At 37.0% G+C, this 18182-nt stretch overlaps 1 protein-coding gene across 7 annotated transcripts in view; it reads left to right on the forward strand.

Annotated features, from left to right (window-relative positions):
• The window catches only part of KDM6A (lysine demethylase 6A), a 187037-nt gene that overhangs the window by 46629 nt on the left and 122226 nt on the right, over positions 1-18182 (forward strand). For all 7 annotated transcript variants that reach the window (XM_006061068.4, XM_006061069.4, XM_006061071.4 and 4 more), the window contains exon 3: positions 16116-16224. In XM_006061068.4, the coding sequence (XP_006061130.1) occupies positions 16116-16224 (109 nt within the window). The remainder of the gene's footprint in view (positions 1-16115; positions 16225-18182) is intronic.

Consider the following 18182-nt stretch of genomic DNA (forward strand, 5'->3'; position numbering starts at 1 on the left):
GGCTTTTCTCTAGTTGCAGAGAGCAGGGGCTACTCTCTAATTGCAGTGTGCAGGCTTCTTACTGTGGTGGCTTCTTTGCTGCAGAATGCGGGTTCTAGGCACATGGGCTTCAGTGGTTGCAACATGTGGGTTCAGTTGTTGCGGCTCCTGGGCTTTAGAGCACAGGCTCAGTAGTTGCGGTGCCCAGGCTTAGCTGCCCCGTGGCATGTGGGATCTTTCTGGACCAGGAATCAAACCTGTGTCTGCTGCATTGGCAGGCAGATTCTTTACCATTGAGCCACCAGGGAAGCCTGGGAGGTATTATTGTAAATGGCATTAAAAATTTTTCCCCCAAATTCCAACATTGTTGGTATATAGGAATGTAAGTTGTATATTGACCTTGAATATTACACTTACCAGTTGTAGTAATTTAAAAATTTTTAATTTTCGCTAATCACAGCATACCTACCTTCAAATTATACCATGTCATGCATAGTATGAACTTAAAAGAATATACTTCCTTTTCTCCCATCCTAGTCTCTTGTATTAATGTCATACATTTTGCTTCTACATGTTATAAACCCACAATACATTGTTACTGTTTTTTACTTTAAACAGTTTAAAAATAAACTTTGTTAAGGTATAATTTGCATCTGTTTAATTTCACTTGTTATAGGTGTTTGAGCCTTTTAGAAAAATATTTTATTGAAGTATTGCTGATTTACAATGTTGTGTTCAATGAGTTTTGACAAATATATGCACCATGTGGTCTTTTGAGACTGACTTCCTTTACTCAGCTTAATACCTGTGAGGTTCATCCATGCTATATCAATTAATTCATTCTTTTATATTGCTAAACAGAATCCTGTATTATAGATGTACCACAGTTTATCCATTCATTTGTTGAATATTTGTTTCCAGTTTTCATTGCTAATGAATAAAGCTAATATAAACATCATATATAGATTTTGGTATGAATGTTAGTTTTTCCTTCTTTAGAGTAAATACTTAGGAATGCAATAGTCGGGTCTTGTGATAAATGAATGTTTTACTTCATACTTAATTGTCAAACTGTGTTCTAGAGTGACTGTACCATTTTGCATTTTTACTAGCTGTTCTGTATCCTCATTTACATGTGGTATTGTCATACTTGAAAATTTTCATGAACTTTAAATAAATAAGCTGTAAGGATATATTGTACAACATAGGGAATTTAGCCAATATTTTATAATAACTACAAATGGATTATAGCCTTGAAAATTGTGAATCACTTATGTTGTACACCTGTAACTTTAATATTATACACCAATTTTTTCTCAAAAAAATGTCATGAACTTTGAGGGCATTATGCTAAGTGAATTGAGTCAGACAGAGAAAGATAAATACTGAATGATCTTGCTATATGTGAAATGTAAAAATGTCAAAAAACACACAAGCAGAGTGTAGATTGGTATGCCGAGGGAGCTGGGATGTTGGTCAAAATGTACAAACTTCCAGTTATAAGGTGGATAAATTTGTGGGATCTAATCACCTAGAGCCAGACATCCTGGAATGTGAAGTCAAGTGGGCCTTAGAAAGCATCACTAGGAACAAAGCTAGTGGAGGTGATGGAATTCCAGTGGAGCTCTTTTGAAAGATAATGCTGTGAAAGTGCTGCACTCAATATGCCAGCAAATTTGGAAAACTCAGCAGTGGCCACAGGACTGGAAAAGGTCAGTTTTCATTCCAATCCCAAAGAAAAGCAATGCCAAAGAATGCTCAAACTAACGCACAATTGCACTCATCTCTCACGCTAGTAAAATAATTCTCAAAATTCTCCAAGCCAGGCTTCAGCAATATGTGAACCGTGAACTTCCAGATGTTAAGCTGGTTTTAGAAAAGGCAGAGGAACCAGGAATCAAATTGCCAACATCCGCTGGATCATGGAAAAACCAAGAGAGTTCCAGAAAAATATCTATTTCTGCTTTATTGACTATGCCAAAGCCTCAGACTGTGTGGATCACAATTAACTGTGGAAAATTCTGAAAGAGATGGGAATACCAGACCATCTGACCTGCCTCTTGAGAAATTTGTATGCAGGTCAGGAAGCAACAGTTAGAACTGGACATGGAACAACAGACTGGTTCCAAATAGGAAAAGGAGTACGTCAAGGCTGTATATTGTCACCCTGCTTATTTAACTTATATGCAGAGTACATCATGAGAAACCCTGGACTGGGAGAAACGCTGGACTGGAAAGAACACAAGCTGGAATCAAGATTGCCTGGAGAAAATATCAATAACCTCAGATATGCAGATGACACCACCCTTATAGCAGAAAGAGGAACTAAAGAGCCTCTTGATGAAAGTGAAGGAGGAGAGTGAAAAAAACTGGCTTAAATCTCAACATTCAGAAAACTAAGATCATGGCATCCGGTCCCATCACTTCATGGGAAATAGATAGGGAAACAGTGGAAACAGTGTCAGACTTTATTTTTCTAGGCTCCAAAATCACTGCAGATGGTGATTGCAGCCATGAAATTAAAAGATGCTTACTCCTTGGAAGGAAAGTTATGACCAACCTGGACAGCATATTAAAAAGCAGAGACATTACTTTGCCAACAAAGGTCCATCTAGTCAAGGCTACGGTTTTTCCTGTGGTCATGTTTGGATGTGCGAGTTGGACTCTGAAGAAAGCTGAGCGCCGAAGAATTGATGCTTTTGACCTGTGATGTTGGAGAAGACTCTTGAGAATCCCTTGGACTGCAAGGAGATCCAACCAGTCCATTCTAAAGGAGATCGGTCCTGGGCGTTCATTCCAATGACTGACGCTAAAGCTGAAACTCCAATACTTTGGCCACTTTGATGCTAAGAACTGACTGATTTGAAAAGACCCTGATGCTGGGAAAGATTGAAGGCGGGAGGAGAAGGGGATGACAGAGGATGAGATGGTTGGATGGCATCACTGACTCAATGGACATGAGTTTGAGTAAACTCCAGGAGTTGGTAATGGACAGGGAGGCCTGGTGTGCTGCAGTCTGCTGGGAGCCGGCATATTGCATATTGAGTGCATATTGCATATTGAGTGAGGATCTGTAATAGCTCAACTGGAATTCTATCACTGCTGGGAGCCAGCGTGAGGAACTTCGCCCATGACAAAGGTCATGAGGAAGGAGGCTCGGCATACGCAAAGGCGGGATCGAGCCTCAGGAGTCCCCCTGGAAATTCTCGAGCATCTACCCCCAAAACCAGAGTCTGCCTACTTTCTACTTTGTGCTTTCACCTACACCTCTGACTTTACGGGGGGCTGTCTCCCACTACCTCTCTCTGAAAAAAGAGTTAGCTTACAGCTCCAGTTAATAATTCTTGGGTGTGACAGTGTTTAACCTACAAACTCCTTTGAAAATCCTCTAGCCTGCCTGAATAGGTTTTTCCGGCCACATGTGATTGTTCAGAGCCTCCCAACTGTGAGAGGCAGGAGATGTTCTAAACTGCCTAAACACAGATTCCTTTGAGTAGTTAAAAGATTGATTAGAAAATGTATTGGTGAAGGGTTTTTCACTTGTTGGGCCAATGTTTGCTGCTAAGTCTCCATACTCCTACTGTGTCCTTGGCAGTGTATTGATTGATGTAATGGGTGTATAGAAATGTAAAATGCAGCTTTGTTCAATGCTTTTTGGAAGGCTGGCGCCTGACTTTGGAATAATCACCTTTAGAGAAAGATAAGTTTCTTAAAATGTTAACAGGCCTCCGGGCCAGAAGATGATGTCTATCACCTGAACTTTTGCATATGATAAGTTTGCAGGAAGAAAGCCTGGCTTGCTGCATGACTCTACCCCTTCCCCCATTATCCTCTATGCATACCTTAAGGTATAAAAACTACTTTGGAAAATAAAGTGCGGGCCTTGTTCACTGAAACTTGGTCTCCCCATGTCATTCTTCCCTTTAACTTCTGGCTGAGCGTCCATCTGGAGCGTGGATGTCCTCTGCGACCATTTATTTGCCTGGGCTTCTAAGACCCACTCGAGAAGGTGTCTAAGGTGGGGCACCTTCCGCTATTTGAGAGGGCGCCTGCGGCCTCCGTGGTCAGAGCTAACCTGGTGTCACGGGTTATATTGATTTTCCGCGTAAACCAAGCCACTCAGCTTCTTTTCTCTACTGAATTTCCTCACTGAGCTATCCTTATTTTATTACTCTTTGAATCCTTAATTAAAGTGTAATTAAGCAGTTATTCCCTGACCCTCGCCTAGCCGTCTCTCCTTCGAATACCCTGGATCAGCCGGGGCTGGTCCCCGGCAGCAGTCCATGGGGTCGCATAGAGTCGGACACGGCTGAGCAACTGAACTGAACTGAACTCATCAGTGTTCTGTAGTTTTCAGCATACATATTTCTGCTCCACATACTTTGTTAGAATTATATCTGCATATTACCATGTTTTTGGAACTATTATAAATGGTCTTAAAATTTTTTTATTTCCAATTCATCATTGTGCTTAGTCGCTCAGTCAAGTCTGACTCTTTGTGACCCTATGGACTGAAGCCTGCCAGGCTTCTCTGTCCATGGAATACTATGGGCAAGAATAGTGGACTGGGTTGCCATGCCCTCATCCAGTGGATCTTCCCAACCCAGGGATCGAACCCAGGTCTCCCGCATTGCAGGCAGATTCTTTACCATCTGAGCCACTGGGGAAGCCCAAGAATACTGGAGTGCGTAGCCTATCCCTTCTCCAGGGGATCTTCCCCATCCAGGAATCGAACCAGGCAGGGTCTCCTGCACTGCAGGTGGATTCTTTATCAGCTGAGCTAATTTATTTTTTGTATGTTGATTTTGTGTCCTGTGACATTCCTGAACTCGCTTATTACTTTTAGGAGTGTTTTTATCCTGCCAAGTAGACTTTTAGGGTCAGTTTTGTTTTAAGACATTAAAAAATAAGAAAAATATCTTTCATAGTTAGTTGTGCAGCTATTATTTCTTTTGCTCTTCTGTCCGGACTGTGTATAAAGTTTTATTTCTGGTTTAATTTTGCTTCCACCTGAGAATTAAGGGAAAAAACATTTCAAAGACTATATATTCTTTCATCGGTTTTTTTTGTATATGTGAATAAGTATATTTTAATTTTCTTTTTTTGAAAGGTATTTTTACTGAGTATAGAATTGTAGATTGACAAATTTACTTTCTTTTCAGTAACTGTAAAGATGTTGTTCCACTTTGTTCTAGAATGCATTGATCTGGGCAAGAAAACTTCACATAGCTGTGCTGCAGCCTGTAAAGCAGTAAGCTTTGGGATAGTTTTAGGCTCACATTATTTGTTTTCCCTTCTCAAGGACTGTTGTCATGTGTTCTCTGATATTCACTGGGTGAAATCCTTTGTTTTTCATTTAGTTACTCCAGTTTTTTAGTTATTTCATTCAGAAATAAATTTGGTTTGTTTCACTGCATCTTGGAAAGAAGCAGAAGTTCAAAGACTTAAGAAATTAAATCTCAAAATTCCATATAGAATGGAAGATTGAGATGTCTAAAAGTATGTCATTCCAGTAATTTAAGTGTGTGTCTTGTGTGGGGAAGCTAGACAGTAGTTTCTCATAGACAAATGGACTGATATTTATTTCACTGATTTAAAATAGAAATTTGAATATGAGCTTATTAGAAACTTAAGCTAATTTGAAATAGTATTTTGGAAGTCTTCATAGTTTATATAAAAATATTTTATGTGATTAGTGTTAAGCTGGTTTTCTTTTAAATTCAGGTTTTGGGGAAAATATTCTTTCAGGACTGGTTTTTCAGATGAACTTTTTAGTGAAACAGATTGTTAAAAGGGCCACTAGTTAGGGAAAATACTTGAATTTGCTCTATCCTTTATGTCAGTTCCTTTAAGTTCCTGAGCCAAAAGCCTTTTGAGTCATTGAAAAAATTTATAGTTATGGTAGGATAGAGCGGGGTTATCTTCTAGTGGTTTAGTTGACGTCAGCCCTTGTGACTTATCTAAGAAATGGGTAATGCAACTATTTGCCCCTTGATCTTTTTTAATCAGCACATAATTTCGTTGTATTGTGCATTATTGCTTATTCTTTCATTTTGTGGATCACAGAGTCATATCAAGTTTCCCCCAGTATTTTCTAAATGATAGTTTGTGCTGATAACCAGGCGAAACTCTTGAAGGCACTTAAGATTGGCTGTGGGCTTCTCTGGTGGCTTAGTCAGTAAAGAATCTGCCTGCAGTGCTGGAGACCTGGGTTCGATCCCTGGATTGGGAAAATCCCCTGGAGAAGGGAATCGCTATTCACTCCAGTGTTTTTGCCTGGAGAATTCCATGGACAGAGGAGCCTGGCAGGCTACAGTCCTTGGGGTCACAAAGAGTCCTACACGACTGAGTGACTGTCACTTTCAGGATTGGGGATGGTACATAAAGAAGGGCTCTCTGACTGAGAGATTCAGGCTGCTTTGGTACTTTGGCTTTTTTTTTTTTTTTCTCAGCCCCAGAGGCTGAGGTCTTCTCTGTCTTAGCAGTCCTATTATCCATTCCTAGTACATTTGTTTGAAAGCTTTGGATGTAGAATATAAACCATAGAAACAGAGCTGTTATGTGTATATTAAGTTTTTTAGTTCATGAGAAATGGGGGAATTACAGATCTTGACTCCTGCTGTGTCAGTACAAAATTATACAGGGAAAAAATGTAATTAGGTTCTTTCTTTTCATTAGAATAAAATATTGGTGAATATTTATTAGGCCAGGGGCTGAGATTTCTGATTCTGAACATAACATACTGTAAAAGAAGTGGTGGTTGGTTTTGAGAAAATAGGGAAGCTTTTACCTTAAAAACTGTAAAAAGTTTATTAGTAAGTGCAAACTGGGAAGAGGTATTCTATAATAGCATTATATAAGAATCTTTTATATATGAATAGCACCTGACATCATTTAGGAGAAAACTGTTCATAATCCAGTAGGTGTGTGTGTGTATAATCAGTAAACAGATTGATACTTCATGAAAGAAGTAATAACTTTAGCCAATAAATATTTGGAAAAATAATTAGAGAACTGAAAATGAGCACTGCTTGTGGAACATTATTTTAGTTTAGTTTTGTTCGTGGGACTATCAGAAGCTTCTATTGTGCTTTCCATTCAACTGTGAGGAACTTACTTTGAAAAAATGTAAATAGGCCAAATTACGTTCATTGGTTAATGATAATAGTAAAAACTTGGTTAACAGCCAGATACTCTTCAGTAGATACAAATTATTGTTTAACCATTATTAAAATGATGTGAAGATGTTAATTTTGGTGTAAATCTAAACACTTTGACACAGTAAACAGTGATATATAGAATGAAAGAAATAGTTTATAAACTGCATATGAAGATTTGTACTGTTTGCATATACAGTCATCCCTCCGTATCCGAGGGGGATTGGTTTCAAGACCCCCACAAATAGAAGAATCCATAGATGCTCAATTCCCTTAGATAAAATGACATAATACAGTTTGGCCCTCAATATCAGCAAGTTCTGGATTCACGACTGTATGCATAGAACAAAGTCTGAAAGAGTATATTGAGATAGATTAGAAGCTTTTTTCTTTAAAACACTTATCTTTGGGGAGGGTCCTTTAGTGTGTTGTAGTTTTTCTAGTTTTGAGATTGTTCATTTATTTAGTAAATTCTAGGTGCCTATTGCATATTAAAAGTTTAAAAATTCAAGGTTGATTATTTTCAGTGGAGCTCATGATCGTGAATGTAATATATGCCCCCACCCCCACAATGAAGTGTAACTCCTTCCTTTTTATGTGCATTTATTATTTTAGCAATGTGTATAAGGCAAATGGCTTCCTGGGTGACTCAGTGGTAAACAATCTGCCTGCCAATGCAGAAGACACGGGTTTGATCCTTGGATCAGGAAGATCCCCTTGAGCAAGGCATGGCAACCCACTCTAATATTCTTGCCTGGAGAATCCCATGGGAAGAGCAGCCTGCAGGCTACAGTCCATGGGGTCACAAAGAGTCAGTCGTAACTTAGTACACACACACGCATACATACATAGTCATTTATACATATGAGCAGTAGTGTTTTTCTGTCACAGGTGGCTTTTGAATATGGGAACTTGATTTTTTCGTTTTATTTTGCTGTTGTGTGTGTGTGTCTTTGGGGGAGGAGGAGATATGATTGCTTTTTATATTTTGCTGTTGTGTGTGTGTGTCTTTGGGGGAGGAGGAGATATGATTGCTTTTTATATGGTTTAAAATAAGGCAAGGTAAGAAAGAATAGTAAAGAACTGAGGCTAAATCTTCCTTGTGGGATGGTGAGAGCAGGAAGTAGTGGTCTTGTGTGTTGCTTTTGTTTGGTGTGAAGGTAGAGTTGTAGAAGGAACTGGGTGTTGGAGTGTTAAGAAGAAGAGCTGTTTATGCAGGTCCTCTTTGTTGCAAATGACTTTAGGTCCTAGGCATGGCCTGAATTTAACACCTTAACTCCAAGCTCTGGAACTCTACTGTTTGAATCCAACTTCTCCTCGTTATTAGCTCTGTGACCTTGAGCAAGGGTTTACTTTATGCCTCAGTTTCCCTATCTGTGAAGTACGGTCTCCCTATCTTACAGAGTAATTGTGAGGATTAAATGAATAAGTATATGTAAAGTGCTTAGAATAGTGCATGGTACGTATTAAGAGCTCAGATATTAGTTATCAGCACTTGAGGTACGAGAAAAACATCTGTTTCTGCTTTATTGACTATGCCAAAGCCTTTGACTGTGTGGATCACAATAAATTGTGGAAAATTCTGAAAGAGATGGGAATACCAGACCACCTGATCTGCCTCTTGAGAAATTTGTATGCAGGTCAGGAGGCAACAGTTAGAACTGGACATGGAACAACAGACTGGTTCCAAATAGGAAAAGGAGTATGTCAAGGCTGTATATTGTCACCCTGTTTATTTAACTTATATGCAGAGTACATCATGAGAAATGCTGGACTGGAAGAAACACAAACTGGAATCAAGATTGCCGGGAGAAATATCAATAACCTCAGATATGCAGATGACACCACCCATGTGGCAGAAAGGGAAGAGGAACTCAAAAGCCTCTTGATGAAAGTGAAAGTGGAGAGTGAAAAAGTTGGCTTAAAGCTCAACATTCAGAAAATGAAGATCATGGCATCCGGTCCCATCACTTCATGGGAAATAGATGGGGAAACAGTGTCAGACTTTATTTTTCTGGGCTCCAAAATCACTGCAGATGGTGACTGCAGCCATGAAATTAAAAGACGCTTACCCCTTGGAAGGAAAGTTATGACCAACCTAGATAGCATATTCAAAAGCAGAGACATTACTTTGCCAACAAAGGTTCGTCTAGTCAAGTCTATGGTTTTTCCTGTGGTCATGTATGGATGTGAGAGTTGGACTGTGAAGAAGGCTGAGCACCGAAGAATTGATGCTTTTGAACTGTGGTGTTGGAGAAGACTTTTGAGAGTCCCTTGGACTGCAAGGAGATCCAACCAGTCCATTCTGAAGGAGATCAGCCCTGGGATTTCTTTGGAAGGACTGATGCTAAAGCTGAAATTCCAATACTTTGACCACCTCATGCGAAGAGTTGACTCATTGGAAAAGACTCTGATGCTGGGAGGGATTGGGGGCAATTGACTGATCTGATCTGATTATCTAGTTTGATTTCAGTAGTGTAGTTCTGTGAAAATGTTTTGCAATAGCAAAGCATTTTCAATAGTTTATTTGTAAAGAATGGTACTTAAGGTGCTATGATATTTTCTTGAGTGATGCTTTCTTAGTGAATGCAGAGTCCAGAGAGGCTGAGAAATTCAAAGTCGAGGTTGATATGCTTAAATTTGGTTAACTGACTTTGTTTTCATGCAAAAGATGAGTATTAATTGAAAGTTGGAGTGAGGGAGGTAGTGTAGAGTAACAAATGTGTAAGTTCTTTTATCTTCTTTAAAATGTTAAGGTATAGGTGACAGTTAACTAGATTTCTTTTAATTTTCATTTATCCTGTTGGTATGTGTTAATGATTATTTTATTAGACTGCTTTTTTTGTTGTTTGTTTTAAATGAGAAAAGAAGGCTGCATACTCATTTATTTATTATATAAAAGAATTCCCAGAGGCAATCAGTTTTGGGCTGCTCAGGAACTCTACTGTTCCAGGAACTTGGGGTCCTGTTTTCCTACTTTCTATCCTCAGCTTGTAGCTTCTACCACTTGGGTAATTTCCAGCTAGGGATCCCATTGGCCAGAACTTAATCATCAGGCCACACCCACAACGATGACTGGGGACCCCAGTGTTCTGTGTCAGCATATGTCTAATTAAATTTAGAGGTTCTGTTAACAGATGAAAAGAGAAAGGATATCAAGGACACCTAGAATCTGAAGCAAGTTTATATAAACACTGTTCATATAAATATCTAAATATTAACACTAAAGTGGGAAAAATATATGTGCTTGCATCTGCACAAAATAATCTTGAATATAATAAGAACTTTTTACACTTGTTGCTTCTGGGAAAGGGGCCTGGATGGCTTGGATCAGGATTGTGAGACTTTACTACATACCCTTTAGAATTGGTAATGTGTTAATTTTAACTTAAAAAGTAAATGAAATTAAAAAGAGAAGTATGAAAGTCTGATATATAAGTTCAAGAATAGATGTCATTAAGAATCAATAATACTTAAGATTATCATTTTAATTGTGTAACTTTGTTTATATATGGTGTGTTGAAATTTCAAAAAATGGTTTAGACTCAGGTACTTCCAACCTTTCAGATTCCTAAGGTATTTTAAAAACGGGTAAAGGCATCACTGAGTGTCTGGGAAGGGGAAGAATTCTAATTTATGAGACAGATTTCTGAGAAGACTGTCTGAGAAGCATTAATGAAGCAGACATTTTTATGGTTTTGGGGGAGAAGTTCAAGATAGTGTATTTATTTAGAAATTCTGGAAATTCAAAGTGAATGAACTGCAATCATGGATTTAAGTCAAGAGAGATGTATTCACATATACACACGTCTGTCTGTTGGTATGTATTATATATAATACTACACATTGTGTGCTTATATTCGAGAAGCCCAAGGAATCTTTAAAAAATGCAGAGTATCCAAAGTAAGAAGTCTCCTTTTTACCCCGACAAAGATAACCTTAGTAATTTATTCTTTAATTTTTTGCATTAATATAAGCCAAAGAAAGATGACCCATTTCATTTAGGGGATTCCCTGGCAGTCCAGTGGTTAGGACTCAAAGCTTTCACTGCTGACGGTGCTGGTTCGATTTCTGGTCAGGGAACTAGGATCCCACAGCCACATGGTGTGGCCAAAAAAACCCCCCAAAAGGTGGCCTATTTAATTTTTGGTACATTAAGTGTTACTCCTTTCTGATTGAACTGAATTAAATTTGCTTGTTAGTTATACCCATTCATTGTTCTGATGTCTGGAGCTATCCAGAGTGCAGTTAATCTTTTCTCCTAAGTGACAGCTTTTAAAATATAAGTAAAGTTAAAGCATCCCTGATGATTCTCCTCAGCTCAACTCAGTTAAAATAATTTTCATATGATAGTTTATCCATCTTTCACCACACTTACAACCTTCTTTATGTTACCACCTGTTAAAGTGTGGCACGTAGAACTTAAAGATAATTTTAGAGACCTGGTCAGAGCAGACTTTGGTGAGCTGATTATTGTTGTTGATCTGTATAATGTACTTCATTATTTTGGACCATGAATACATTTTTAGTAGCCCTATTTCATGGATGACATGTTGACCTGTAGTCGGCTTCAGTTCCTTAATCTTTTGTAAGTAGTCAGCTGCTAAATTGTCTTTTATGTCTGTGACTGGTTTTAGGAATTGTGGGCAGGACTGTATGTTTGCTTTTATTATATTCAACCTAAAAGTTTGGTTCATTTAAAAACTATTGGTTCATTTAACATATCAGTGATTTATATCTTAACGGGAATCAGTTTAACTAACTACTAAGATTAATTCTTAGCATCTTGACTTGCAGCTCTTAAGGAATGGAAATGTAAGACCAAGAGAAGGTCACTTGAGAACCTAAAATAATAACATGACATTGCTTCATTAATTCAAGAAATATTTATTAAGTCCCTGTCATGTGATCATGGGCTGGGATATGGCCCTTCCCCTGATGGAGCTTACAGGTAGGGGAGGCAGTAAGCATCTGGGAGCCTGATAGAAGAGGAAGGGCTTCAGAATGGGAACCCCCGCACTAGGACTGTGTTGAGATAGGTGGCGCAGTGGTAAAGAATCTGCCTGCCAATGCAGTAGACTGTGGAGGAGATCCCCTGGAGAAGGAAACGGCAACCCACTCCAGTATTCTTGCCTGGAGAATCCAATGGACAGAGGAGCCTGGCGGACCGCAGTCCATGGGGCCACAAAGAGTCAGGCATGACTGAGCATGCAAAGAATGCTAGAAGAAAGAATGAAAAAGAAAGAAAAAAGGGAAACCATTGAGGTATTTAAATGTACATTGATTTTCTCTACCATTTGTATGTTCAGGTACTTAACTAATCTTTCAGATTGGAAAAAAAATTGTTTGTTTAGATGTTGCCTATACTTAACAGTTCTAAAATAGTAACAACTCATTTTAGCTAGGCACTTACCAAGCTTATCATAAAGTACTTTAATGCTTAACATAAAAAGGCAAATTATTTGTCTTTTTTTTTTTAATGAGCTCTAATCTTTCGAAGTTTAGAAATAGAGGACAATGATAATTTTAGTATTCTGAGACTTTTTTCAAATAATAAAAGCAAAGCAGCTACCAAGCACAAACTATATTGAACATTGTGGATAATAGCACTGTAGTGAGAGGAAGATATCCGGTCTCTCTGCTTAGCTGGGAGAATCTTTGTTGTTTTTTAGTGGCTAAGTCATGTCCGACTCTTTTGCAACCCTATGGACTATAGCTCACCAAGCTCCTCTTTCTGTGAGATTCTCCAGGCAAGAATACTGGAGTGGGTTTCCACTTCCTCCTCCAGTGGATCTTCCCGACCCAGGCATTGAACCCAGGTCTCTGCATTGGCAGGCAGATTCTTTACCACTGAGCCACCTGGGATGCCTGGGAGAATCTTTACTCTCCTTTGATTCTAGTATTTAATGATTAACTTTGTTTTCCTTCTCAATTTCTTTTTCTAGTAATTAGTAAAGATTACAGGTATGTAAGCACCTAACTATAAACAACTATAGGATTTAAAAGTGATTTTTATGGAGGGTTTTGCTCATCCCTTAGTGCAAGATATACCTTATTTTTTTAATAGGTTTTGCACTTATAAAAATAAGAAATTTTTGCTTTCTTAGTGTTTAGCATATGAGTTGAGAATTTATTGTTTTTAAGCTTTAGAAATTATCCAGTCTACACTGTCCATTAGCCATGCATCTATATGTAGCCATGTTTCTACATGTGTCTATATGTAGCCATGTGTATAATTTAAATACAAATTAAAGTGGAATAATTTAAAAATTTGCTTGTCTTGCACTGGTCATGTTTCAAGTGCTCGATAACTACATATGTTTAATGGCTACCGTATTGGGCAGAACAAATTATGGAACATTTTTGTCATTGCAGAACATGCTCTATTGAATGATGCTGATCTGGGGAAAAGGGTTTTCATTCAAATTTCTGAGTATCCTTACACTGAAAGTACTATGAATCCTAGAGGAAAGGGGATGGTTTTACTTGTGCACATTAAAAAAAACTTTTTTTAAAGGCGAGAATATAAAAGTAACCCTTTTAACAAATATTTTTACTTAATAGAAGTTTGTCTGAACTTTGTTCTAAATCTAAACTAACTGCATATCTTCTATGTTTAAAATTAGCCCTTTATTGAAACTTTTATTATAAAAATACTGTTTCATTCTAGATTATTTTATGAGTTAGTAGTATTGGAAACTTGCTCCATTTATGTACTTTCCTTTACATGCTTTAAAAAAATTGTTTGCCTGTATCTAATGTTAGTGTTTACCTCAAACACTTCAAATAAATTCATGAGGTTTCACCGTGCAATGGTGATACGGGTGCTTGGAATCTTTATTCTGCCTTTCTGCTCATCTTCATTTTGTTTGATATTTGGCTCTGTCAGCATCATCTTCAACCATCAACATTTAGTTGGTAGGTTTAGGTACATGCTAGCTTTGTTGGGAATTGTGAATCTCTTCATCAAGTCCAAGTGTATTAGTACATGAATTGTTCATTCTCCTTTTTACCTGGTGTGTTTTGTGATGATCAGAGTTGTGTATAGTACTCACTGTAGGTGTGTTCCTTTGTTTTTTGGGAAGTGGAAGATAGGTAATAGAGTATCATGGTAGTGGAATCAATGTTTGGTGATAAGAGGCCGTATAGAACGTTGCCATCTTTTTGCTTAGATTATTAAAACTTCATGTTTATGTCTTGAATCCTTTTTCACCATGAAACTTTATTTGCTTGTAAAGTTAATGCTAATTATCCATAAGAAATTATCAGAGAGAAGTAGCAAAAGTTTCTGAATATCTTACTAAGAGTTTAAAAAACAAAGACTATAACTAGCTTTATTTATAATGTCATTTTTAGCTTTAAAAAGTCATTTTATTTAGTGTAAAATTAAGAATTGTCACAGTCCTATAATTTTATAAATTTCATTGATACTAAAAACACAAAAGTAAATTATTAAAAACACAGAAGTAAATTATATTTTTGTACTCTAACCATCTGCCATATCAGATTATATATGACTTAAATAAAGAGGATCTTGAAATTTCATTCTTACCAATTATAGTAATTTCTGAGATGTCAGTGTAGCATTCAGACTCTTTTATAGAGAAACAGTGATAAATTTTCAGTGACAGTGATTTGGTACATATGCACATGTAGATAGGTAAGAGTAGAGTAAGAACAGAAGACAGTCTTTTTAATAAGTGTTAGACTTTAAGGATGGTAGAATTATTCCCAAATTTGCTTTGTTTAGGAAGACTTTTCTAAACTTGATAAATACTTGTGTATGTGCTTTGGATAGGTAAATTTTTAGGATGTAAATTTTGAAACTCTTCACCAAAGGCTCTGTATTTACAGGCGAGGAAAAATCAAGGCATTTTAAGTGGGTACTCTGCCCCACATCACATTTTCTTATCCCATCAAAAGCTCTTGAAGCAGTGGTGAAAGGAATTTTTGATAATGGAAACTATTTTTTTTGGGGTATACCAAACCTTAGAATGTACTCATACATTTGAGAAGCCATGCACATTTCTTCTTTTAACGACTCCAGAAAACTAACACGTAACAGCATTATAGAGTAGACTGTTAGGAGGGAAATTTTGACAAGATTATTGGGATGCTTGAAACAATCTTGGAAGAGTTCGTTTTTTTATCTTAACCTAAGTGGAAGGTAGAGAAACAATTATTAAGTGCTAAGCACTGTGATGAACCCTTAAGAGAAGTCTTCTGATTTTAATTCTTTAACAAGCCCTTTGTTATTAAAACTGAAAATCAGAGAGGATAAGTTCCCTAGGATCTCCTGTAGCTAATGACAACTGGAATTTGTCAAACTCCAGAATTTGCTTCTTTCCATTATTCACTTTTGCCCTGTACTCTCTTGGATTACAAAAAAAAAAATGATATCCTTAAAATATTATTTTCTTCAGGGAAGCAGCAGTGAGAGTTGAGTGCATATGCATGTATTGGAGTGGGGGTAAAATTTGGAATCGAGTTAAGAGTTGGTGGGTTTTAAGTGTATTGTTAAGATAATTGAAAGACAGTTTATGGTAGTTTAAATGGGTAAAGGTTATGGTAAAAAGTAGCTCCTCAGTATAAATGGTAGTTATTATTACTCTGGAGATTCTGTGAATTCTCACATAAATAAAGTTCTTCCCATCTTTGGATATATTTGTTTATATCAACATGGACCACAGTAAAAATTTAGATTTACAGCTAATGAATAAAGCTATCAAAGTGCTCCTTCATTATCTTCTTTGGCAAATATTTCCATCTTACAGATAGGAAAAGGATATGCCATAATTAGTGGCTCTTTTAATAAACATGTAGGTATTTTAGAAGATTGATGCTTTGGCTGTATCTGAGGTAGAAATAAAGTATATTGATTTCTTGGGTGATTGAATGGAGGATTATATGCATAATCTAAGGAAGGAAATGCATTTTAGGGTTTTGTCTTTTTCTTAAATGTTTGTGTTTTTTTTCTAGGCCGTTCGCTGCTACGAATCTCTAATCTTAAAAGCTGAAGGAAAAGTGGAGTCTGATTTCTTTTGTCAATTAGGTCACTTCAACCTCTTATTGGAAGATTATCCAAAAGGTAATTTTTCCCCTTGTTAAATACTGTTTGATTTATATATGTATTCAAAATAATTGTAATCGTACTCTATCGAAGGTATTACTATTTTTACTTCTAAGAAATTGCAAGCTTATGAACACCCCTAAACAATGAGGAAAAAAAAAAGTAGAAAAAATGAAAATGGGAAAAGTTCACACGACTCCATGTAAATCAGCAGGTTGACCATTCAGCTAAATGATAACTACCCGTGTACTGCTGTTTTATTTTGCCATGTGAAAGGTGCCTGTGTTTTAAAGGCTTGACCATAATAGAAAGTGAGCCATTGATGGACAAGTTTGAAAAGTAACACAGACCTTGCATTTCTTTTCTTTATCTTTTAACTTCCATTTTAGCTTGAAAATATTTGAATGAAAATCTGATCTGTAGCCATGTTATTATAAAGGTAAGTAACAGAGATGGTCACACATGAGCTTGAGCAGTGGATAAAACATTTTTTTATTCATTTGAAGTTTTTTTTCCTGTTGGAAATAAGTGAGTTAAATAACTGAAGGTAGTCCCCAAGATACATCCTTTTTATGCTACCAAGCTGCTGACACAGGCCACTATCCACTTTGGGAAGTTAAAAGCACCTGCAAATACCATACACTTCAATACCAAAAGCAAAAATCCATAGCAAACCAGTAACATTGTATAACCAATAACATTTTAACAGTTTGATGATAGTAAACATTTTAATGGGAGTGGATGGACTTATGCTTGTTTTCCACAAATGTATTTAGTAGGCTGAAAAACTAGAAGGTTATTTCAGGGCTAGAGCAAAAGATTGTTGATGTTTAATTATGCCTCTTTTATAATAGGTCAAATACTTTCCTAATGAAAAGGTGATTTTACTTTGAGACAGGTATACCATGGAATTTGAAGTTAGGCTTATTTCCCAGCTCAGCTCTACGGTTCAGTTGCATTACTTTTAACAGATTATATAAATATCCCTAAGCTTCTGTCTGTAATCTGTAAAAGGAGGGGAGGAAGTACTAGCTGTTCAGGTGTTTTGGGATTCCTCTGTGAAACTGGTTAGTACTTAAGAAAATGACTTCAGGATAATAGGTATTAACAATTAGTTAGTCTGTTGGATATTTTAATTTTAATTAAAACGGTTACTTAAAGGAAACCATTATACAAAGGAAATAATACAGAGTTCTGTGCAGTTTGATTTTTCAATGCTGCACTTTGTGCTTGGAGACTACACTAGTTTTAGAGCATATAGACAGAGACCCAGACTTAGGTTTGCATATGAGGCTGTATGTCCTTATTGCTTAGTGGTCATTTAAAAACTATTTAATTAGCTTTTAAAGCTTTATTCATCTATGGATTTAGCTGCATTTTCCTTTTATAAAATGTTTGGCTGTGAAGGTAATGAGAAGTCTAGGGATATTTGTTTTGAAGGTGGGATGGGGGTATGTTGCAACTAGACAGTGTTGACAACCTAGTTGGTAGGAATAATCTAAATAGATGGGAGAGGAGAAGGATAACCTAAGGATTTAAGCCTTTGAAAAAATCTACTCTGTGACCCATTTGCTTACTTTGTAGATGAACTGGCCATTGATAGATAGGCAGTAGGTTGATTGTAATAGGAAGAAGAGGAAGGAGAGAATGGATGCAGAGGCATACATTTGTATTTCAGATTTCAAGCTGATGGCTTCTTAGGAAATAAGATGTGAGTTGTTTGAATTCATCCTTGAGGCTTTATTGACCGCATTCCCACTTAAAAAAAAAAATCCTTTAAAAATACTTAATTACTGAATTCTTTGTATCCATTCTCTTCACTGTCTTCCTGTAAGTCCCAGACTAGAGCCAGTGTCTAGTAACCACTTAGACACACCGTCACCATCACCACAAATTTATGGAGTCATTTGTTACCTAAAGGCTACTTCCTCCTTTTTTCATTGAAAGCATTGCAAGATGAGAACCTCCCCAGCTGC

Source organism: Bubalus bubalis, chromosome X (genome assembly GCF_019923935.1).
Source record: "Bubalus bubalis isolate 160015118507 breed Murrah chromosome X, NDDB_SH_1, whole genome shotgun sequence".
Classification (NCBI taxonomy): Eukaryota; Metazoa; Chordata; class Mammalia; order Artiodactyla; family Bovidae; genus Bubalus; species Bubalus bubalis.